Source organism: Bombus fervidus, chromosome 10 (genome assembly GCF_041682495.2).
Source record: "Bombus fervidus isolate BK054 chromosome 10, iyBomFerv1, whole genome shotgun sequence".
Lineage (NCBI taxonomy): Eukaryota > Metazoa > Arthropoda > Insecta > Hymenoptera > Apidae > Bombus > Bombus fervidus.
In genome coordinates this window covers 11114873-11140167 of record NC_091526.1, presented here as the reverse complement: position 1 = coordinate 11140167, position 25295 = coordinate 11114873, and the positions used below count along the sequence as shown (strand labels likewise).

At 41.8% G+C, this 25295-nt stretch overlaps 3 protein-coding genes across 6 annotated transcripts in view; 2 read left to right on the top strand and 1 right to left on the bottom strand.

Annotated features, from left to right (window-relative positions):
- The window catches only part of LOC139991550 (uncharacterized), a 289560-nt gene that overhangs the window by 67409 nt on the left and 196856 nt on the right, over nucleotides 1-25295 (top strand). The window lies entirely within an intron of this gene.
- LOC139991599 (neo-calmodulin) overlaps nucleotides 1-25295 on the bottom strand; it is an 84995-nt gene that overhangs the window by 17417 nt on the left and 42283 nt on the right. For 2 of the 4 annotated variants that reach the window (XM_072011831.1, XM_072011832.1), the window contains one exon: nucleotides 301-546. In XM_072011831.1, the coding sequence (XP_071867932.1) occupies nucleotides 301-546 (246 nt within the window). Of the gene's footprint in view, nucleotides 1-300; nucleotides 547-15204; nucleotides 15247-20302; nucleotides 21331-25295 lie in introns of all 4 variants that reach the window. The other 2 variants (XM_072011829.1, XM_072011830.1) reach the window with 2 other exon arrangements.
- Tpnciib (troponin C type IIb) lies at nucleotides 3721-9512 on the top strand. The gene is made up of 5 exons (XM_072011834.1): nucleotides 3721-3854; nucleotides 4185-4203; nucleotides 5232-5375; nucleotides 7832-8080; nucleotides 9217-9512. Exons 1-5 carry the CDS (start codon nucleotides 3852-3854, stop codon nucleotides 9243-9245), a joined length of 444 nt encoding a protein of 147 aa, XP_071867935.1. The 5' UTR covers nucleotides 3721-3851; the 3' UTR covers nucleotides 9246-9512.

Below are 25295 nucleotides of genomic sequence, written 5' to 3'. Positions count from 1 at the left end.
GTTAAATGACCACCTATTTCTCAATTCTATCTGCTTATAAATAAAAGAAGATCCACATACAAGATACGATAGCATGATAGAAATACAGCTTTTTCCGAACGTTTTTCTTCTACGACCTGTGCTACCATCTAATGGAGAAGGAAGGTCTAGATCAGACGCGTCTAGTAGACGACAGTCCGTTTCTACTGCGCGCTGTCTAGTCGGTAGAGTAAAACGTGGCGCGTCTGACTACGATTGCCCGTTTCTACTGCAGCCGACGCTTGCAACTAAACGCTTCGGAGAGAAAATATTCTTACTCACCAGATTTATGGTGACGATAAGGTCGTATTGCTGCCTCTGACCCTTCTTTTTATTCTTGCCAGTCTTCACGGAAGCTGCTTTCGGCGTAACCTTAACCTGTCCCTTTTGAGCAGAGGGTTTCTGAGCTGGTTTTGTTGCAACTTTCGCACCAGGCGCCACCTTCTGCCCGGCTGTCAATGGCGCTTTTTGACCTGTCGAGCCCTTTTGATTCACATGGCCTACTCCATCTGCTGGTTTGTTGCGAGCCTATTATCGGAAATAAAACACCACTGTTAGATCTCTTGACTATCGATAACAAAGATACTTCTATTGAACGTGTGCCGCGCTTTTCTTCCCACTTAAACGAATCGGTGGAATTTCGAGGGTAATCAAAGCGCAGCATCGTTCGAATTGTTCTCCTCAATCGTACCGAACGGGAATTAAATTATCGGGAAGCGAGGTCACGCTGAAATTCATCCTCTTTTTTTCTCGCTTTGCTCCGCTACTTTTAAACGAATGTTATTACGTGCTTATATAATTCCTCCTCCGGGTTTAATTACTCGGACGTGTGAACAACTCCCGCATCGACCTTCAACTGGACTGCAACGAGAGCAATCGCGAGAATATTCTGTGGTGAATATTCTCTTGCTGAAACAGGCGATATAATTAGAAGGATCAAAATTCTGTAGAGCATCGGCTCGAGGGACAATCTCGAAGACGGTCGTTGGCAATTGCGTTTACTCGCGGGGAAACACTTCGTGAATTTACGAGCTCCGCCAGGACGCGGGTAAAATGAACATTAGGAATTGCAAAATAACGGTTGTTTATCGAGCACACAGTTCGTTGTTATAGCCAAAAGCGAAACTGGGCCATCGCTGTTCACGAATCTCTTTTGTCCCCTTCACAAAGTTATCTCTGATGCCCTTCACCTCTCTATCTACCTTTCCGATCTGTCTATACAAAAATATGCGGACAGTCTGAATTTTTATGCGTTCACTGAAAAATCTCTTTTCGAGACAGAACTCCTCGCGAGATGCAATCGATGCAACTTGCACATACATCAAAGTCGAACTATATAGAGCGTCTTTCGTATCACAGATCGAGCAAACCGCGATTCGTAATTATCGCAACCTTTTGTCCACATTTCACGATTAGTCGTTTAATCTGGGAACAAATCTGTCTCTCAGTCTTTCGGTGAAATGATTTAATCGAAAAAAGGTTTTCCGATACGTTCGGACAGAGATAGTTGTGGCACAGAGGTGGAAAATACGGGCGACGGCTAACGAGAAACGAGCTGTGGAATAATCGAGGAGTCTGCAATTCTCTCTGATCCGAATAAAAATTCGTTTTTTCCCGCCGAGATAAAAATCTAAAGTCTCAGGATGAACAATATCCTTAATTACCGGCAAAGAATTCGACTAAGCGTCGAGTCAACGTTTCGAGGTCGAGGTACATCCCATGCCATTGTTCTCGGATCTCTGCTAATGACACGCAATAGAACGATCCATGGTACTTTTCGAGATTTCGATCATCGGCGCCAACTAGTCTCGCCTTTAGTTTCTTGCCCGCTTTTCCTCTGGGAATTAATTACCTGACGCGTTTTCGTTTATCCGTTTGATTGCAACATCTCAATAGGAATCCATTCCTTTTGTTCCTGTTTTACGCCCTCGAATAGAGATCGCCGGCGTAACAATCGAGCCAGCAACGATTGATAAACACGTACAGGCAGAAATGATCACCTATGGTAGAATCTCGTTTGAAAAACCTTCGGGGAGATATTGCAAGTGCGATAGATCGAAAACGGACCGAATGTGTAAATCGAATATCGTCGTTATCGCGGAATAAACGGATGATAGGAGCCCGCAAACTGCCCCTTCGTTCCTGTGACGAACAATCGAGCAGATTCGAATCTCTGGAACCAAGTCGGATTCCGATGGCGCGGGTGTCCGCCGGGAGAAAATAAATCGAGTTAGTTGATACAAACTGCCGATCGAGCTACACGTAATGCCTGATCGAGGCCAAGAGGAAGAACCTTGGTCACGTTAAAAGGAAGCCGAAAAAAATCTGGGCTACACGATCATTCAGAACGAAAGGTTGGAAAACCAAAGCTGAAATAAAAATAAATGTGGAAGATTCGCCGAAGAATTCAGATATTTTTTAATAGATCGAAGAATGTGAACGATCCATACGGAGCACTTAACGGAATGAAAGGCTTAACGCAAGTTCGTCGACCGTTCGCCCAATTACTCGGTAAGGTAGGCTCAGGTATAAATATAGAGCGACTCTCAATTGGTATTGGACATTCTAAAAATATCGCCAGTTTATTCAAATAATAATTCAGTGGAGAGATGGCATGCCCTGCGTGGGTGGGACTGACAAGATAATTATAGCGTTTGCCGTCTACCGCGTTCTTACGAAAAGCACTATATCACTGGCGAGGGCAGACCGAAAAAACGCAGTAAGAACTGCACTTTGCTGCCGTTTACCATACTCGACGTGAAATAATAAAGTTCTTCTCTACGCTACGATGCGTCAGGTTACACTGTTACGCAATCTTTACTACAGGCTGCTATACGTCGACGAAGAACGATAATAAATATCATTGGCTTCTGAATGAATTGTACCATGAATTTTAACGAGAGGAATTTTAATCATCTTCCGGTCGATAGCTCAACGTAGGTCGGATACAATTTCGTTTACTGCCCAATTTCGTTCGATCGCATAAGGCGCCAGTATCGGATAATTCTTTCGAAGAATAATTCCACGAATTCACGAGATCTCGAGGATATTAAATTTCTTAGTAACCAGTAAAAAGAATCGGCGATATATTGCGTCGGACGATGTGGTGGTTGAATGGAAAGCAGTAGTATCATAGTCTGGAATGTTTTGAAATAGCAGCACCCCCACTTCTTTGCACTGGCTGCCGCTGTGTTCTCGGCCGCCTCCTCGCAACACGTTTACGGTCTACGAAAATTTTATTGCTTTTTCCCTCAAACTTTTTGGCAGGCCTTCACAAGCGTATAGAAAACAATCGTATAACTGTGATTTAAATAATATTCTTTGCGTTATATATCGCGTATCCTACATTCTATCGCACGTAGTAAATTTTTTACAGGAAACGCTTTAACGCAAATAACACCGATAACCCTGTTTTTCATTTCAGGCTGTCTCGAGTAATTCCATTCGATCAGAACGAAAGAAATAATTTTTGCTGATAGACGCGCGTAGAAATTTTGACGTACACTAACGTGCGGATGATGGACATACGATCGAAGACTTTAGGGTAAATGATAGACGGCCTTGAAATTAGGTGGTGATTTCAATCATGTTACTTAACCGTTTACACGGCGAATCGTAGGTAGCATTATAGCAGCGAGAATTGGCGTCGTCTGTCTGCGCTGTGAGAAGCTGTGAATTTCGATAGTTCGCAGGAAGGGATGAGAGAAATTCTTCACCTCCCCTACCATGCGTTCTAGCTGAGCTTATAAAAGATATCCAGTGCGGATAAACCATTAGTGTGGAAGAACGAAGGGACACACGCATCGTGCTCAGTTTGCTTGAAACCGTCGAAGATGGTTAGTCAATTTGTTAATTAAGTGGGGGAGAAACAAAATCGCGGAACTTGGTGACGTTTGTTGCATGGGCACGCATTGATTCGAGGATTCTGTATCGAAACGGCAGAAAATCGAGCAGTTTGGCGCAACGCCAGCGATTCTATGATCGATTTTCCATATCGGAAGTAATTGACAGACAGAGAATTAAATCTCGAACGAGAAACTCTATCAAAATTCGTTCGATCGGCCTGCCGTTTCTAAAGTGAATAGGATCCAGTTAACGAAAAGTGTTTCTCTCGTGTACCATCGACAGTGAAATTGTATCGAAACGTTATTTCTTCTTTGTTTCAGGATGACGAACAGCTGAAAAGTAAGTAAAATCGAGCAGGCGAACTTCCTCGGCCGTAACTGACGAAAATGAAGTGGAACGGAATTCCGCTCGCACAAATAGACACTGCGCATACAGCGCCGGCATTTCGTTAAATCCCAGACGCGTCAACAAGTATGGTTTATTCGTCGAAAGAAGGTCGAGAATGTTTAAGATTTAGGTCGCAGCTGGTCTGTATTTTACATTGGCGAGGCATCGGGACTTCAAAGGACCATTTCCCCTTCCAGTGTACGGTTGTTCATTAAGATTTGTCGCTTCAACGTGGCCAGACCGGATTACGAACCTCTGCCAAATCGAATCGATTTATCGCGGCGACGACCGAACAACACCGTAGTCCATACGCGAGAATTTCTTAAAAATGTTACACCTCCTGTCTTCTCGTTTCCGCCCACGCTTTTTCCGTCCTTCTATCCACAGAGTTTCGGAACGCGTCACGGTACTACGTGGCGCTCCGATTGCGCAATCCAACTCTGTATCGCGAAATAAACCGCTGATTTACTTGGCCTCGTTATTTTAATATACGCCGTTGGCATACCGTGTAAATAAATACAGCTAAGTAAATAGAAGCACCGATGCCTTTCGATTACGGATCCAGAATCTTTCAGGAGATATGAAAGATGCCTGAAAGTTTCTTCTCCTCTCCTCCCTTCAACGTACAGTAGATTACGGATGTAACATTCGTACGGTACGAACATTCGTAGAAACCTCTGATGAATTATATTACGTGTGTTATACGAAATACATTGAAATTTCATTAGCGCTGCAATAAGATCCGATTACAGATCAAACAGAGTTTGAAAGCTAGAAGATATTTGCTACATATATATTTCAAATTACACAAATATATAAATTACCATTATATCAATAAGGGAAAATATTCAACGAAATTAATTTGTACACTTAATTACCTACGGTAATCGTATGAATACTTTCAGCTACTGTACGCTGACAAGATAACAGCGAAATAAACGATAAGAGATACAGAAGCAGTGATTCGTTGTATTTTACAGTGCTCAGGAGAGCCTTCTCCATGTTCGATTCAACGAAGTCCGGTCGGATCGAGAAGGAAAAAGTGAGAACAATCCTCAACACCCTAGGGCACACTTTCGACGATCACGAGCTCGAGGTGTTACTCAAACAAGAAGACGAAGAAGGTACTTATATATATCGCGATTTTACGAATTTTTACGTAACGGGCATTTGGAACGCAGCAAAAGTTCCGATTCTATTGCATTTTTCGCGAGTTTCATAGCAATTTTTGGAACGACGTTGGTGCTCCGCGGATCGATGCCTTCGTTCGACCGAACGGGGCCAAATAATTCATGATATAATGGCTGAGAAAACGGGGAAACACGTGTGTAGGTAACGAAAGCTAAGTGACGCGAACGCGTGGAAACTTTTCCCAGGGCTCCGCAGTTTCGGAGTATTTGTTTCACGCAGCGTTTAAGTTTTGCTAGTCCATTTTAATGGCGCTGCCTATACCCTAGCCCCTATTTCTGTGCCGTCGTTTCTAGGTGATTGCTCGACGTTATGGACTCGTACAAGAGCGAAATAATCGAAAGAGGCTACCTGACGATAATTTTCTCTTTTATCAGCAGGCTTATTCAAACGGCGGATATCATACGTTGATATCTACGTTAAGATTTCTTTTGACTAGTTTTTCAAAAGGAAGAATGGTCCCTTTCAGGATTTCCACGGAGATATCTTCCGCCAAGTCTCGTCGTAGGCTCCTTTTTACAGCAAAAAAGAATTGGGTCGAGGCGGAGCTTCCTCCTTCAGCCTACTTTTTCGTATTTCGCTATTCGCGTATATATCGAGTCACCGCCGGAACAAATCAGACAGTGCGTCCCTCAAAGAATTCTTATCCACGCGTGCATATCCGAGAAAAGATTCAAAGAGCCGACTAACTTAAAAGTAGTGGCTAACCTTTTGGTCTGGCATTTGGAAACGAATTACACTCTCGCTAGGAAGTAGTAAGACGCTTATAGAACAACGAAGTAGAGCTGAGAAGTTGTTAGGAAATTGTTTAAAGCTCTACGAATTATTACCTTGGCGGGAACTTTAGATCGTAAAGAATTTATACCGTTGGATTGCAAGAAGAATAAACTATTTAAAAACTCGTTCATTTTGTGGTATCTATAAAAATTAACCTCCGAGTGATACGATTATTGGCACGATGAGTATTTTTCCAATGTGTCAAAGTGTCCAAAGTGTTGCTCAAAAATTGTAACGAACAAAGTTGCATGTCTTTCATCAATCGATTGTGCCATCAACAGACTTTTACATTACTCGAAATCACGATATGTCGTTTAAAAGCCTATCAGTAGTCTCAATTGCCATCGAGCGAACTCTTGCAACAAGCAATGAGAAAAAAAAAATATTTGCAAATTGAATCGTTGCACGAGGACTTACGTTAATTGAATCTCGCGCAAATAGAACTTGGCCAGTTCCCTCCCGGTTGCAGTCACGATACAAGTAAAAGTTGCCGAAGAAAGCCGCGATCGAACTATTCCAGCCACCGTGTTTGCCTCTACAACCTTCGAACGAAGTATACTTAACCGTAACGTCGATCTGTGATACCAAGTCGCCCGAAAGGAATTACTGTAAGCCCGTCGAATTGCCTCGGAAATCGAGACAATGCTCGTGGCTGACATCGCATCCTTTATCCTAGCTTTATCAGCACGCATTATTATGCAGATGTCGTTCGCTCTGTACGATTGTACGTCGATGTCGACTCCAAATACTCCGTTCATGTTAGATGTTAAGGGCTTCGACCGAATGATTTATGGTACACGTGGAATAATTATTGTTTTTAAGAGATAGGAATTTAGTGGTTTCGGATGCCAAATGGTATTCGTAATTAAACTGGGAATTATACAAATTTCAATGTCAAATCGACGAAGCAAATAAAACTTAGATATTCGTTTTATCCATTGAGAGTTGTGACTATTCGTTGGTAAGTTTTCAGATATTTCAAAAGATGTGTTTGCAACCTCGAGCCTCGAAAGCTACTTCCCCATAGCCAGTTCTCGTAGATGAAAGTTAAAAGGAGTTGAATATTCTTATCCGTAGTATGAATTTGCGAAATTTCATCAAAATCAGCGTGTCATAATTAAACGATGTCCTCTGTTGGCAGTGATTCATCGAATTTCAACTTTCATTCTAGTTTCTACGTATTTTTTCAATAGCTAGTAATTTGTCATAAAACTCGGACGAAGGCAACCGGCGATCACCACATGCAGCTCGAACGCTGCGGAAGGTTCCATGAAAGTTCTATGAAATGAAAGTTGTTCGAACTCCCGTCCACCCCCATAACACAAGAGACCGCCGCTCTCTGTTCTCTAAATCCACGCCCACAAACTTAGTCGATCGATGAGAATTATATTTCGATGACCGATATAAATTTGAAATTTATTCCCGGCAAGCGTTTGGAAGGCTACCAAGTATATCGTCTCGGATATTTTTCCATCGATGAAAAAGCGACCGCGAAACTGAATCGGAAAGGAGGCTGAGAGAAGCTTGTTTACACTGTCGATGAATTGCCTCGAAGGAGAGAACAGTATCTGGAGATGGATTTTTTTTTTAATCGTGGCCTGGGTTGGGCTTTCAGGTAGCGGAAAATTAGATTTCGACTCCTTCTATCGGGTGGCCTGCCACTTCCAAGAGGAGGACGACGAGGCCCTGCAGAAGGAGTTGAAAGAGGCTTTCAGGCTTTACGACAAGGAGGGTAACGGTTACATTCCAACGAGCTCTCTCAGGGAGATCCTCGCAGCTCTGGATGATCAGATAACACCCGATCAAATGGACGGCATGATCGCTGAAATAGATACCGACGGCTCTGGCACGGTTGACTTTGATGGTGAGTATCACGTTTCCTCAAATTATCCTATTCTGTCGTTCGCGTGCCCCTCGATACAAGAAATTTTACATCGCGAGTCAAAACACTGCAACCGCTACTCGTTTCATACAATCGAACAACTTAAAAAAGTTAGATAAGAACTATCCTGTTGGCTTGGAAAATTTTTCTGTCAAAATCCTGTCGAAGTTGAGGGAATTACTATTGCAGCATCGATTTTAAAATAATATCACCATCAGGAGATTTAATACGGAGAAGTGATCACCAAATTTGTGAAATTGTTAACCATAAAATGTTTTAATTGACCGTCGTTTTAAGGCATGTTTTAAAGGCATGATGCCTTTTTTTTTTTATAAAAAAAATCTCCCAATGCGATTCGAAAAACTGGTTACGATATTGGCAACATGAACTTTTCGATTAGCTTCTCCTATCTATGGAGGTCGTTACGATGGTTTGTACGAGGGCTTGATTAAACCTTGAACGTCTTAATACCAACGTTCCAAAGCTCCTTTCAAAAAAGTCCGAGGAGGCCGTATAAAGGATCAAGGATACGACCTACTTGCTTTCCAGGAGAAGCATTTTCTTGGCGCTGTGACGAAATGAAAAGGACTACCTCGCAATAATATTTCGGCTTATCCCGCGTCTGTCGACGATACGAACCCTTATCGGAAATAACATTTGTGAAGAGGTATCAGCTGAACATGATCTCTCTCCCTTTCATCGAACGAACCTCCTTGATTATCCCTGCTGCGTAATTAATTTCTTCGATTATACCGAAAGAAATAGGTAATGGGAAGGCATCCGTCAATTTTAAAAGAAAAAACAAAAAACATTCTTTAATTTTCGACGTTTTTAATGTTACCACGAAGCAATTCTACCGACGTTCAATTCAAATTGAACGCAGTTAGTATTTTTTATTTTTTAGTTATTCCCAATCGCTTCATACTATAAAATATGAAGAGTAGAATCGCATCGAAATATTTATGACCGAAGCGTATATCATCGTCAATCTCTACAGCGAAGGAAAACAAATTTTAATAGCAAGCGGATCAAAATGGAATTTTTTAATGACTACACACGTAGCATCGTTCGACTACATCGTAGCGTGAAAGCTAATCTTGTTAATTTTTGTGTTGCAGAATTCATGGAGATGATGACCGGCGATTAAGCTCGAGCAGAAAATTCACCATCTCGCGTGAAAGGAACGCCTGCATTTTCTTCCTACGATACTCTCATTAATCGTGGACGAGGAGCTCTCTCTCTCTTGAAATTGAAATTCCACGGGAGAAAGTCGGGTACACATTATTCATTTCGGTCAAAAACGAGCAAGGGATCAACGAGACTTCATCGAACATCATTTTTTTCCTGCGCGTTTGTTCGCTCACAGTGTACCGAAATCATTAAGTATCCGATTAAACGTTGCCTTTACCGACCGTACGAGAAGACCATTTTTATTCCTCTCCAATCGTAAACGGCGAAACGCTATTCGAGTTTGTTTGATACTCAACGTCAAATGATCGACGTAAGTTATAGCAGCACACAGCAATCGGTGAACGGCCATTATTCTTCAGTTCGTATGATGAATGGACATCTGCGAAACCGTGAAACCGATTCTTTTTAAGGTTCAGGGCTCTCTTGCACAATTGAACTAATATTATTAGCGGGATTTTACAACCCATAAATCACTAGTACCGATAGATCTTCTTATACAATAACAATAAGTTTTATAATAAATCATATGAAATCTTACAACCAAGTTTCACGAGTGACAAATTATCCTATTATTTCACGCTAAATATAAATATAAATTTGTAAAATTATAAAGAAAAAAAGCCTCTAACCTGTGGCTTGTCGATTCGCTAACGTTATTAGCTGATAGATTATTGTGCAAGAGGACCCGAGTCACTTAACTTAACCAATCCGATTGAGGCCCTGCTGAAGCTTAATAATGTGCTTGAAAGCACGTCCACCGAAACGACAGCGCCTTTTCGAAGTATAATTCGCGTGTCATAACGTGTCATGGCACGAACAGGTCGTATTTCCAAATTTTAGCCGACACCCGTTAGATGGTCGTAGCTCGACGCGCCTAATAATTTCCTGTCTCCTTAAAAGCGGCAAACTTGTATGGGATATTCATCAAGGATCTCCGGCGAGCAAATCGCTGAGCGTGCAGGAGGATCGTGTTCGAATTCCGTGAAGGCCACTTATTCGATCAACTCGGGCATCGACTCGCGGCAAGGTCGAGGTCTCTATACTTTATAGCTTCGCGTTCTGCATATATCAGCCGGACTATCGAGGTTATACAGTATAGGCAATGGATACGATTTCACCGGTGATTACGATTACCTAGCAGTTCGAACCTTTGGTTTTTCCAGCTTGGAAATTGGTGATGGTAGACTGACCTTTACGGGCTACTCCAAATGAATGATATATGAAAGATGACATTTGCAGTGAGAGAAATTGAAGAGTTCATTGTCAAAAACAACCCTCGATCCTTTGATCTTTTCTTCGGCTGTGGATGTCATCTGAAATTAAAATATCCAACAATTTCAGTTTTCCATTATATCGATTCATAAATCATGAAGTTATGAACTTTCCAAAGTCAACAACCTACCGTCATTTGAACTACGTTTCCTTCAAGTGCTGTTATCAGAGTAAATTACAGAGTCGATGCGTGTGAACGTTTAAGAAAACAACGATTCCGTATACTTTAAAACAACTATCTTACCAGCAGCAATAACTCTGTTCATTTGACAAAAGCTATTACGATAGGAAACTACTTTGAAGGTTGTTTTTATAAAACCAGTTAATTTTCATTCGACAGTAAGTCAGGATATAGATAGATCCCACCGTATGTATCGTGTCCTATTTCTGACAATTAGAAAGCGTTACGTAATTGACGAGGATCGTTTTTATCACGAACCACCGTATTATCATAATCCTTGATAGTTTCTCATTAAGAAAGCCAATGTAATAGACAAACCAATGGAAACTAAGGTTATAGACGTTAGAACAACGAAGATAATCTGGTTTCTTGACAGAGCAATTCTGGCCGATCGATCTCGAGATCTGGAAGTCAGAATTGTCTCCGAAAGATTGGGAAAAGCGTGAGAGCGAGGAGTCGAGGATCCGGTGAGAACGTTCAGAAACACCCATTGCCACCCGTCACTCATGCTCCGCTTTCAGCTTTTGCCCCTTCGACTTGCTTCCTTCCATTTTAGTCGGCTCTCTCGTTCCTCTCTCCACACAGGACTCCACCACGGCTCCAGGTCCGGCCCCAGCTGTTTCACCCACTCAAGTTTTGTCCGAGTGTTTGCGAGCGAGACCCGGAAGCCGCTTTCAAAGGATCAATAATTGGGGCCGACTGCAACCGCCCTTGAAAAGCTATAACCTAGCTAGTAGATGATCCGGAGGATTGGTAGGTCGTGTAAAAATATATCGAAGATTCAAAGGAGCGATGCAGATGTATCGACGGGCATCGAAGGTGGTTCAAAACCAAGTCAAATAAGGTGGAGCTACAGTGGAAGTTTGGTTATCCGGACTAATCGTGACACGCGATAATCGAATCCTTTGGAAAGCCGAATAATTTTATTTTCCTACGAGGATAATTTATTTCTATTTTTATTAGGAATATTAACCCTCCGTATAGACAACCCGATGATCCCATCGAAATTTCATTTCCAAATTTGTGTCTCTTTCTGAGAAACCTTAATATTTGACTGAAAATTGGTTGCACGATTCAGTAAAATCTTGAATTAGTGTACATCCATTTTTTCTGATTTTTTCAAACCCTAAAACGGTAAAAGCTTAAACGTGGACATAAACAATTCAGTTTGCGTACATAGGGTTGATATCAAACAGGAATAAAAACGTTTCAACAAAGATGTTACGATTTCTTTTAGTTTTTAGTTAATTGATCGTTTCTTTAATGGGTGTTCTCCTAAATCGGTTCTCCTAAAGCAAAATTTTGGTCAAGTCGACTGTACTACGTTTGCGTACATTTTTCAGAGGTTGACCGAAGTTAAAGACGGTCGTTAAAAGCGCTTGCGAATGTTTAAAGTTCACGTGAAAATCGTTTGCAGCGCGTTTTGTTGCGAAAAAGCGCCGTGTCTCGTTACACGGGGCAACAAAAGGAAAGATATAACGTAACCCTGAAGAGCAATTACAATAAGTGCGACCTAGATTGTGTTCGTATACCTCGAAAGTCGTTACGTTTCTATTTTCAGTGTTTTATACGACTTTTCCACGTCGCTGCTCGCCGAACGACGTGTACTATTCCAACGTGAAAGAACATTTTTGTAGCCACCGTTCACGGGTGAGCAGTCATCGAGGCGTGAAGAGTAGCAGTCGATTAAATCGTATCGATAGATCGACGCGTGTCATCGAGAGTGATGTGTATTCGACATATTCCCGAGGGAACAGCCCCGGTGTACAGCAGGTGCCAACTCACGGCTGTACGTTTGATTTATCAAAATTATAGAGGAAAGCAACGTTGGAGCAACGTAGAGTGCATTTCCAGAAACACGGTTCAATTATATTTTGGAACACTCAGCGGGAGCATTACAGTAATCGTCGAGTATGTCAGATTCACAGTGACTCGTGAAATTATCCTAACAGTTCTAGAAATCTGTCATGAATGTGTGTATTATGCGTGTTATACGAAACAGTATGATATTTCATTAGCGCTATAACGAGATTCGACTATCACGGTTATACTAATTAAGTTTGAAAGCAATCTGAAAATGTACATATTGTAGAAGTTACAAGAGTACCGCTTGAACTCTGCTCGTTGCTTCATTCATATAAGCGAACACTATAATAATCACGACTCGTGTCTCGTAACTGGTTCAATCAAATTTCGAAACATTTTATATAAAACTAAATGCTTATATACGTATATATCTGTCGCTAGAATCTTCAATGAGGTCGAAGCGATGAGCATTGACAAGAAGCGCGCAAATACCGCGCGACAACGTCGCAGGTAAGTGTAAAGGCTTGTACGAACGGACGAAGAGAGGAGGAGAATCGAGTGAATAAACATGGGGATTCGTGACCTTGGAACGTGTCACTGCACCTACGATACAGCAACTAGAAGTAGGTGAATGCAATTAATAATTAAGGAATGGCCACGACAACACGGACGACGAGGGTGCAGGCAAGCTATCGATCGTCGTTCTCAACCCGAACCATCCTCAACCCAAACCTACTGCTTTCCCAGCTACATTCAAAGACTCTTGCCGCCAACTCTTATTGCTTTTATATCCGAGACGACTACTTGTCGAGAAGGGTGCTCCGAACGAGGGACCTAAGATGCCATTCACCCGATTTTCTTCTCTTAATCTACGATGTCGGGGCTTTTTCGGGCCATTTGTTTCCAAAAGAGGTCTCTTCCCGCTCTCTCGTGAAAATGGGTTTGTTCGAACGACACCGACCCCCGTATATTTTATCGGGCGAAAGGAATTCGTTGCCCTGCCGGCTTCAGGCTTCACGGAAACGATAGATCGGCCCAGCCGTGGATGAGCCATGAAATGCACCGACAAATATCGATGACACCATCGACGGTATACTCTTCTCCCGCTTTAAGCGGTTTGTCGATATTCTTCTCTCAGTTTCAACAGCAAGAGTTTCAGATTCCAAACTGTGAGGAGTCGTTTCCCATTCGAAATCGAGCGACCAGGTATCTCGCGAAGACTCGATTCGCGTCGAAAAGCGCAGCCGTGGCACCACGCCCCGTCGCTCGCATTGCAGTCCAGTATTTCCGAGATAAAACGATTCCCGTTTAAATAGCTCGAAGAGGCGCGGTTCGCGTGATTAATATGCAAAGTCGAAGAGAAACGCTACGGGCGGACCGACTCATGACTGAAAGTCGAGGCAAGAATAAATTACGAGTCAAAAGAGCGGCTGGGAATGAGAGTAAAAGGCGTTAGTCAGAGACTTACGTCTCGGGTTCCTTTGTTCTCCGAGCTCTCAATCTACTCGAGAACATCGAAAGAGCCTTTCGAGAAAAATTATGTAATTGCTCCGCCATCAGACCAATTGTTTTAAACTTCGCTCGCGGGTAAGTAGCGAGCGCATACAACGGGATTAACGCGGCGTTTAAATCACGGTGCGTCGCGAATAAAGCCGCGAACATACGGAGCGACGAAACAAGTAATGGCACAGCTAACGCCGATGTTCCAAATGCCAATCTCGCCGTTCATTGCTTGCCGTATGTTCACGGCCTAACACACTGCGCGTCGCCGTTTCGAGTCTTCCGCATCGAGCAAGGCGACGCGGAGTCTGAGAAGTTGAAACTCGCGTTCGTCGAGAAACATCCAATTCTACTTGCAAATCGAGCGCCATTGCTCAGCCATGTCGCAATACCGATCGGACTATTTTCCTCTTTTTTCTCCTCTATGTACTTACGTTAACTCCTTTTATAAAGATCTCCCGGCGAATTGTGTCAAGAAGAAGAAGAAGAAGAAGAAGAAGGAAAAGAAGGAGAAAGTGAAAGAGAAAGAGAGATTAAGAAAGAGAGGGGATGCACGAATAGATCAGTGACCTACGCTAAGGCAGGCGAGTTAGACATGCATGATCTACTGAGTGGTGTTCGGTGAGGAGTATCATATATATACATATACGTAATAAGTATAGAAAGGGTGTGCGTGTGGGCGGCAAGCTTCATTCACCATTCCTGCGTCTCTGTGTGTAGGAAGACAAAACAAACCGTCGACATGCATGTACCATACATGACCGTGTACTAAAGTTGGATATTTATCTGCAAAATGTGATTAGAAGGGTCTTTAAACCATGTCATAGTCCAGCCTAATGTTTACACTGTCCCGTAGTAAAGCGTTCGTTTATAGTCGATTAATCGCGCAACTAGGGCCGACCACGCGTTTGTTCGTCTCGCTCTAAACGTTAATCGGTCCGACGATGATCATGATCGTAGTAATAGAATGTAAACTGGATAGTTTAATCGTCGTGTTCCACGAAATTGGAACGCGAGGATCGCGCACACTCTACGCATCTACGCACGAGCATGTAGTGTCTAGATTCTAAGTGTCTAGCTATTTCCAGCTAAAAGTAATAGCTAGTAATTAACTAATTTCTCAGCTATATGTGGATTATGTCAATTTGGTATGTACCTGGCTCAGGCTTCTAAAGCTACTTGTACTGGCGCTGCGGGCCTGTAAACACAAGTACAGTACAGGTCACCAATCACCACACACTGCAGTTGGAAAAGTACAAATAGAGATATGCTATAGAATATAGATACATAGAATAGTAAGGTGGTTACATATAACACGGAATGCTATAGAGAGTAGAAGAATAAGAGTATGACTGTGACAATTTGCAGAGTTACGGGTATGCGCGTATACTTTTAGGTCAGTTTGTTGCGTTACACCTAGAGACAGGGAAAAGAACGTTGTTACGATAAAAATCTTTGGTCCGACGTGCAAGCAGGGAAGATGTATTTGTAACAGACCTAAACTTTTCAGGATGTTTCTTGTAATGTACTGAATAATATGTAATTAAAAGTTACTGGTGAATTGCTTGCTGTGTCCAAAAAATGGTCCCAGGGAGGATTAAATGGTTTCGAGGGAGATATGATCTGGTGTTATTTTTGTAAATGACCACGTAGAAGTCATATAATAGTCATATAAGTAAAATTAAAGCTAATTGCACCAGATTGTGTCTCCTCGAAAGCATTCGATCGTTTTTTCATACATCAAATAATTTAGAAGTAATTTGTAATTATAGATTGAAATAAGACACTCCATATAAAAGGTATAAAGCTATTTCTCGAAATAGGGATCTTCCCTGCTGGTGCAATTACGTGAACTGAGCTCGTGGATATTTGTCAAATTCGTAAACACGGTATCATGGTAGTACAGCGTATTAACAGCAGTGCACACTGAACATATACGACAGCATAGCGTGGGTTCTCAGTGTTGAACAATTACGAGGCCAGTTTTCGTGTTTTTCACAGTCATATGTAGCTCGTTTTTCTGTACAATCAAAGCGTTTAGGAGAAGCGAGAAAGATAGTATCTCGTGAAAAAGTAGAAAGTAAGTGGTTCGTGTCGATCGTTTCGTGAAACGTGTGCAGATTAAACTTCCCGCGTACTTGCGGCGTTTCCACCGCTGCCGCGTTCTCCGCATGAATCTCAAACTTGTGAAAACTGTCGCACGCGTTTCTTCCTGCCAGTTTCCTCGATGTTTACGGGCCAATTAGCTTAATACGTGCCTTGCGACCGATCCCAATTCTGATAATTATACCGTCCTTGATAATAAGTTCTCGGCCAAACTCAACAGTATTAATTTAACTTCGAATAACTTTTACGATGTAAAACGTTACGATATGTATATCGTATCGCTCTAGTGGCGTGCAAATGTTTTCGATCAGACGAATCTTTCACTTTATATTTCAAAAGGGGCGTCTAAAAGAATTTTAATTAATATCGAATCAAAGAATACGACGAATAAAAAAGGACAGTAGAAAATTTAATTTTCTACGAATTTGTCTGTACTTGCTTCGTGGAAACTTACGGCTGCACGTATTTTTCGCGGACAGTTATGAGCAATAGTTTCTCTCCTATCGGAAAAGGAAAAGCGGAATAAGAAGAAAGGCAACGTTTCGTTGCCGCGACTTACTCGGTTGCTCGAGAGTTGGCATTGTCGTTTTAATTGGACAGCGGTTTCGTTCGTCAAAGGTAACGAGGCAGTACGCGCGACTGGTGAAAGACTTAATTTGCTGGTTTTACAGAGCTCTCGATTGCATTTCTGCTAGATATGAAACCTTCAGAATACCTTTTTAAAATAGTGTCCTGTCAAATGAGTTAATTGGATCGTCGAAACGCAATTAATCTGCTCGATCTGCTCTAGTAACGAAACGAGGAATGAGATTTTAACGTTCGTATCTTTACACGCTTATTAACCCTGTGAAAATCGTACTTCCATTTTTCCTTCTTTCTCGCTCTTCGTTTCTTCATTCGGCAAACATCACCATTCGTTTGTTTTAATTTTGATCTCGCGAAGGTTCGATCATTATCGTCACGAACGTCGAATATTTTATTTCACAGCGACAAGACGAAGGATAGATTGAAAAGATTTCTTACCCCTATGTAATAACTAAGTTTCGTAAAACAATGAAATCGTACATATAGTTTCATAGAATAATAACAAATGTAATTTAAAAAGTAATAAACGTGTCTACACGAAAATATCTACACGAAAGAGATTGTGCCAGTATTTATTGTGTAACGATTAAAATATTCATAAAAGGATTTCACATTTATCTATAAAATTATCAGAGTGGTCTGTACAAGATCAATTTTTAATGATTTCGGGTTACGTAGCCAGTTTCAAAAGCGCAAAGTCGAACTCGTTCTCGAGCACCAGTTAGATTGGACGAGTGTGACCGATCAAAGAGCAATTACTCAAATCTTTTTTAAAGTTGTTCCAATTAAAGTTCTGATAGAAAGGGCCGTGTGTGATGGCGGCCATTCGTCTGGTAAAAAGAGACGATTGACATCGAACGCTTTAAGATTCAACCTGACTAGATCTTACGAACATCACGTAATTAATATTCGCTTAATTATTGGAAAATTGAAATGCACTGATTAATAACGTACGGTCGAGAAGCATTTTGACATGTGGCGAGTTTTATTAATCTTTTATTAAACTTCGTCGATATATTTTAATTAAGAAAATAAATAAATAAAAGAATAACTTTATATACACGTGCCGTTTGAAGTTTTATTAAAAAGTAAGCGATCGTGAAAAAAACCAACCCACGATGCTATCGATTTCTAATAGTATTCATTTGGTGCTGGAACAAAATGTCTTGAGCTACTTTGTTGCTGTGATGCAAGCTATATTCGTTATTCTCGTAAACAACATTTTCAATGTATCCTTTGCAAAGATTTCTTAACACTCTGCTTTCCGCATAAATCTACTAATAACTTCAGTCAGTAGCCGATGTTTGCTTAGTAAAAAATTCCAAGTAAACTTTACGTAACGATCGACTTGCGCGTGATATCAACGTAGTGTCACCGGACATTACCATTCGATCTGCATTTGACAACACGTTGGTGCAACCGGACGTGAAAGTATTAATTATTCTTAATTATTCACGAGAAGCTCACACGAGAAACTCGTTTAACTTCGAGGCAGCTCGGAGTTGTTCAACAATCATAGCCCACCGAAGTCCATAGATCATTAGAATTCCAGTCAGCCGTAAATGTTCGATAATTGGATATTCGCCGTGGGAGTTCAGCGATGGACACTCTGAATATTTTCACGGATGAGCCGAGCGAAAATTTGCAAAACAATTACGCAACTAGGGAATAATTTGTGGCGCGTGCTACGTGCCGTGTCCGACACGAGCTGCTGCGAATAAATGTATCGCCGGCAACGTTGTTAAATAATTGAATTATTAACGACGTCTCATTTTACGTTCGCTTCTATGCGAGCCGCTCGATAATTTGTTCGCGTTGCTTCTTTGAAAATAGACGCGTGAGATCCCGACAGTGGGAAAATACGTATGTATAGCGCGCATATAGAGTTTCTACAAGCCGATAACACGAACGACAGTAAGTTACGGCGAGCAAAACGACCTAGTAACGTAAACGAGACATAAACGAGATAAAATGGAAGACGCCACCCCGTCGAGATATGCCAGCCTGGTTTACACGTTGTTGAAGGCTTTAGGGCTTAGCGTTTTCAAGAGGATACGCTGGCTAATCCACCAAAAAGTCAGAGAAACTCCGATAAGACCCGATGCAGACGAGCGATTTTCCTCTTGTGCGAGCACGCACGGTTATTGGAAGATAAGCAATGCGCTCGCAGTGACAAAATGATGCTCGTTATTAGATGCGTGACAGTCGTGTACGTACATAATAAATACACGTTGGCTACGAAAAATATTCGTACTAGCAGCATTTTGATCTAAACACTTCCCAGTTATCTACAAATTGAGAATTAAGAAATTAACGACATGTCTTTCCTGTATGGTTTTTACAGACAAACGTACTTCGTCGCTAACGCACAATACAATTGCAATTGACTGTCGAAACGCGGAAAATTCACTCGTCTGCGTCAAGTTCAACCCTTAACTGTTATCCTTGGCTCATATAAGCAATTACAATCTACATTATTTAATATCAAAATATATATCATTTTAGATATAGTTCGAGAAAATTAAAACACTTGAAAAATAAGTATTTTACTGCAACGATACCAGTCAAGGGTTAAGAATACTAAGAGCCGCAGCTGCCTGTAGATCGAACAGTGAAGAAATCGCGTTTCGTGTTTCGTGTCGACTGCCGATTTTTCGACGAACTTACAAATGATTGGCACAACGCTGCCAGTCGTCGATAGGCTCTTAATTAGCGGCGACAGCAGGAAGCGGAAAAAGACCGAGTATATTCGAGGGGAAGAGCACTTGAACAACGGGTTTAGGAAAAGTTCGTCGTCCGGCAAAGGGCGGATTTAATTTCCGGTCCTCGATAGGACACAACCTCGTAATGAACTTTCTTATCGTTCCCTTGGTTGGCTCTGACTCTACCCAATGCCCATTGGTTGCGGCTGAACTTTGAACGGTTAGACGGAGACCGCCATTTGGCCGCATCTACGTGCCAAAGACGATAACGTTCGATAAGAATTTTTTTTTAAATTCGTCTGCAATTTTTTCTCCTACTTTTTTATCTCATTCGTTTAAATTTTCTCTTTGCTGTTCTAACCATGTATCGTTTCACCAGGAATGATACAAAAGGCTCGGAGAAATGAGAAACATTTCAACTAAACGGCGCGAATTTGATACACGGTCGACTTCGTTGGTATGCGCTCTATGCTCGCAATCCTTTCGCACTGTTCGTTACCTTTTCCCTGTGTTTCCAATGTTTGCTTTACTTTCTCGCTACTTTCTATCGTCGATTGTATTCAGGTAATACGCAATGACGAGATTCATGCGGACGATATGTGGTTCGAGTGCGAAATATGACATGCGAAATTCGAAGCTTTACATTTCCCTGATTATTCTCTTCCAAACTGCAAATGATTCAATTGTGATTCTTTGGACAAAAAGGTCCTGATTATTTCATTCGATCTTGTGCCATCAGCTTGTTACGTACATATGTATACTACCGTCCAAAGTTCCTGAACACACGTTTATCTCTGATCAGATGTATTTTAATTACGTAATTAAGGATAAACTGCAACGATAGGATCACGTCGATATTACCTTGCTCCTATTTCTTGGCGCGAAGTCTTCCTTGCTGGCCTTCCGCCGCTTGTCTTTCAGGATCATTCTCGCCGCAGCGAACGCCATTCTGCCGATGCACTTTCTTCCGTCCCTTTAGCAATTTCGAATAAGGAACACGAAACTCGTGCTCAACGATTGATCACACGCGATAATGCACAGCCGAACACCAGTCCGCGTACTTACGAATACGACGAATTAAATTTCCTTTTTATTTTTATTGCTTTTTTCGATCACACGGATTATCGTTGAATTAACGAGAATTTATCACTACGATTTAATCGACACGACGTACGTATGAATATGTATACGTGAATTGAAATTCGCTACGTTTGTACTACGCGATATCTACATGACTCTCCTTCCCTTTTCTTCTCGTATATATCACTAGACTATAACTAATATTGACGTCGTCTTCTCGGGCCGGGCGTCCTTGTTGTCGATTCTTCCCCTTGCTTACTCTACTCGCTTCTTGCCCGGTTTCGATTCTTCTTCGATTCGTTTCACACGCGACCGGTCTCGAGAAGGCGAAAAGATCGCTGAACACTATCGTTTACGATTTTGAGGATAAACACAGCCAGGGGTTATCGCGGATTGACTAGATTCAGCTTCCTCGTCTTTGGAGTTTTATCGTGAAATTGACCGTGCGGTAGAGCGACGACTGGCGTCGCCGTCGGTGTCTCTGTTTCCTGTCGCTTCTCGTGAGTAGCTCGTCGACGGGCTCTCGCGGAAGCTCGACGAGGACATTTGCCTGTCGCGATGTCACCGTTATTTCCGGTGGATTCTTCGTACACGACGTTTCTTCGATAAATATACGCGACGTTTCTTCGATAAATATACGCAACGTTACGCTATCTCTATCTTCCACTTCTTTCTTCTTCTATTTCCTTTTCTTCTTGCGCGTATTATTCTTCTCTAAACGACTACATACCAGGCGACACGAGCCGCAACTGATGCGTCCTCATGGCTCGATCGATCTGTCATTAGTTGCTATAATTATGGCCATGGATCTGAAAAGAAACAGGTCCGTTGCGGACGACTCGCCTACGTGTCTCGATCGATCCTCGAACGATGTTTTCAAACCCAAGTAACGAGGTGCACAGCCTGCCCGTTTGAATAATTAAACACCCGCGATCATCTTGTCGGTCATTTCGTCGGGCTATTTTCGCGCGATCGCCCGTCTAAAATAACCGGAAATTATGTCTTAAAAAAGAAGTTAACTTTCTCTCTGATTTGTTGCCAGTGGACGTTAGCCTCGATATGGCTCAAATATTAAATACAATCAACAAACGATTATAAAATATCGAAATAATTACAGCTAGTTGCGATTAACATTCGTGATAAACGATAAATACACAAAGCTCGGAAAGTTTTTGATCAGACCACGTACAAACGATGATCTCTTCACCTGCACAGCCGTTCGTTTTTGCAGGCAAAACGTTCGAACCACCATATAACGAAAAAGAACGGCTCGACTCCTCAGCAAGGCGAGTTTTTAAAGAGGCGTCGACAAGCCCTATTGCAGATGAGAAACGAAAGTAGAATGGGCCGTGTTTGCGTCTGCCCTGAACCGCGAAACTTTTCTAATTAAATTCGCTCGCCTAACGCCTCGATAGATTTCGCAGAGGAACGTGAAAGGCAAAAAAGGAAATCGAGGAGAGCTCGAACGAAACCTTTTCACACCGTATGCTTCCGCGTTTTACACGAGCATAAAGATTCCGTGGAAAAACGTAGCGTCAGCCACTTGCGTAAATCTTGCGAGCGCTTTCGACCCTTTTGCCATAAAGAAATTCGGCTCATAACAGAATCCCACTCGTCGTAAAAGTATAAAATATTTTCCTTTGCATGATAACGGCGGGGCATTACACTGCGTATAATTTACCTAGTTATTTACAGAGGAAAACTCGTTAGAAAAATCCGTACACTTCTGCTCGTAAGTATTAGAATACATAGTGGTTTCGTGTAAATTGCGTACAACGTACAAATTTATGAAATTCATTTGTAAGGCTAACGAGAGGTACACGATGAATTAAAAATCATACTTTCATAATTATTCTTTGAACTTTCGTAATTTTCTAACCTAACTCCTATTGAAATTTTTTCATACAAATTAAATGCACAACTTGGAGAAGTTTTCTTAAGATCTGGCTCGAAGTTTGGTATTAATAAGAACAACTGCAGTGGAAAGATTAAAATAACACGAGCGCTAGAAACAGCTAAATAGCCAAAGTAACACAGACGGTACTGATTAAGGGATTGAGAAATTCTCTCAATAAGTCCCAAGGATCTAAAGATGCGAAACATGGTATTTTAATTATAGGTTAGCCTAAATTTGTCGACGACAGGATAAGACCAAAAATTGCTCTCGTATTTCTTCTCGTGACGCGTGTCTTCCGACCGTTCCCTGATGGACAGCGAATATTTCTTCGTCTCCGGGATTCTACGAGTGATACATGACTCCTGTTCCACGATTCCGAGGCATCGCGTTTAAATCGTCCCGTTCGCGTAATTTGCGTTTTGCTCTAACGAGATGAAAATTCCACGATAAATTCACATCTCGAGCAAAACATGCCACGAAAATGGAGCAAGTTTAAATCGATGCAACGGGTCGCGTTATTCGTGCCTAAAGCAGGGCCCACCGATGGTAAGTCATTTTACCTTGAAAATTTGGCGCTCGATACCGTTCCACTTGGAATTAATTTCAACGAAATTTCATATATCCGTAAAAGCGTTTTTATAAACGTTCAAGTATTTTCGTGATCTATTATATATACGTATTCCTTGATCATCTCTTATTGCGGAAGATTTCTCAAACAACGTTTCGTGTTACGTTAAATAACGAGATGCGATATTGGCGCTAAGTGACAAACGTTTAAAAAGTACGTACGATAATACATCAGCTAATGACGAGGATAGAATTGAATGGCGTTAAGATAAGAAAGCAGAAAGCTCGAAATACGACCTGTTACGATTACAACGAGATGGTATAGTACCTAAGGAATAACGTAAAAAGTCTCGTTAAAAAGTGCTATCCAACGGTGTGCTGTTACAGATTACCTTTCGAGGTGTGGCCGTGCAACGTACGTCTGAATCTACTTAATCGATTCCGCGTGCAAACCCAGCTGCACAGAACATATCGAATTTTCTATAGAATATTCCGAGCGAAATAACTGCAACGAATTTTGTCGAGATCGCGTATACAATGTTCGTTTAATTCGTAGTCACGGTTACTCGGTGCACGTGTAACAGTTAAATAAATTATATCCTTTATCGATTGGGCCATTGTAATCTAAAATCAGACACGCGCGAACGTGTTTCCGCGAATCGTATCTGATCCGATTTCTGTCCTGTATGACACGTCAATATCGACAACGTGTACGACATGTTTCACAAAAAAATATGCTTCCACCCTTTATAAAAAGAAAATTTCGGCTGTATTTCAAACAGACGAATCGTTCTTCCAGTGATTTGAAAAAAAGAACATTCAAGAATATTCCCATCATTTTTTCCGCAAGTTTTCTCTTTTTTTTTTTTTAGTTTCGACGAAGTTTATCGTGGAGAAGAAAGAGATTCGATTTCCCCCCGATGAAACGGCAGATGGTAACGATAGTTCGAACGACAGAGTAATAACGTCGATAAGAGCAGCCCATTGAAACTCCAATGAGATTTCTCGAGGATCAGTTTCAGTGAAAAATTGCAATTTCTGCTTGTCCAGGGCTAACAGGTTCTCGAGGAAGCGAACGATTTTAATCGGATGCGTGTATCGACCTGGACGACAGTCATTTTCCTCTCGAAATCAAAACAACGGATTTCATCCTTTTACGTCTCGGTCGCGCCTGGAAACGTATCGGACGTATCTCGCCAACAATTCCTTCCGATCCATTGCCGATTTTTGCTCCCCTCCTAACTAGATCGTATCCGGGTCATTCCGTTCGATGACGTCCACGAAAAATTCGACAGCCAAAATGAGGGAACCGATACGATAAATGCGAGCGACCAGCCGCGAAATCGAATCGTCGATAACGAACTCTCGATGCACAGGGATCTTCCAGCAATTCCGAAGATTATGCGCATCTCGAATAGGAGTCTCGTTTTCAACGAACGAAAAACTATGTAGGTTTTGAACGAACGACACGTCCACGGGCAAAGATTAATCTAACAGTCTGGCCTACTTCACGCAAAATAAAACAACGATATATTTCTTTGAAAAAGAAGGGGGCTCGATGCTGTTTACGTGAACGCCGATAAACGTGATCGACGTCCCCGCTTCTCCTATCGCGAGGCTTTTGATTTATCATTCGAAAAGTTTCGACAGTATGTCCCGAGGAGTAAAAACGAACACAGAGAGAAATCAACGTGTTTCGCGATACCTCAATGTGCTTCTAATGAGAACGTATTGCCGCGTTATCTCGTTCGAACGATACAGACTGAATTTACAATTAGTTGCTACTCCTGTCACGAGCCGCTCGTTTCAGGCTTGTGTGTCGTGGCTGACGTTCCGGCCTCGCCTCCGGCGGAAGCTTAAAACTCGATTAAACGACTACTGATGCAATGTCAATCGGACGAGAAGCCACGGAAACTGGATTAACGTCTGTCAGTGTCGCGTTGTTCGCGTGCATTCGAGACCGAGCGTCGCGTTAAATAAGACTGACAACTCGAGAAGAAATCGAAAGGAAAGTACAGACAATGATCCTCTCAGTTAAGTCAAAGACAACGCTGATAATTGCATCAGGCAATTATAACGATCTCTATACTATTATTAATTAATTAATTAATTTCCAACAGCTCTTCCAAAGAGTTCCTGTTAATTTTTATCCAAAACTTAATACTACGGAACCGCGCAGATTGCACATACGAAATTTATGAAAGTACACGAAACGTGCACACAGCACGGTACTTGTTCTACTTTCTAATATACTGTACTTTGACTCTCGCGATATCATCCTATTGCAACGCTTTTAAATTAACCAGTAAG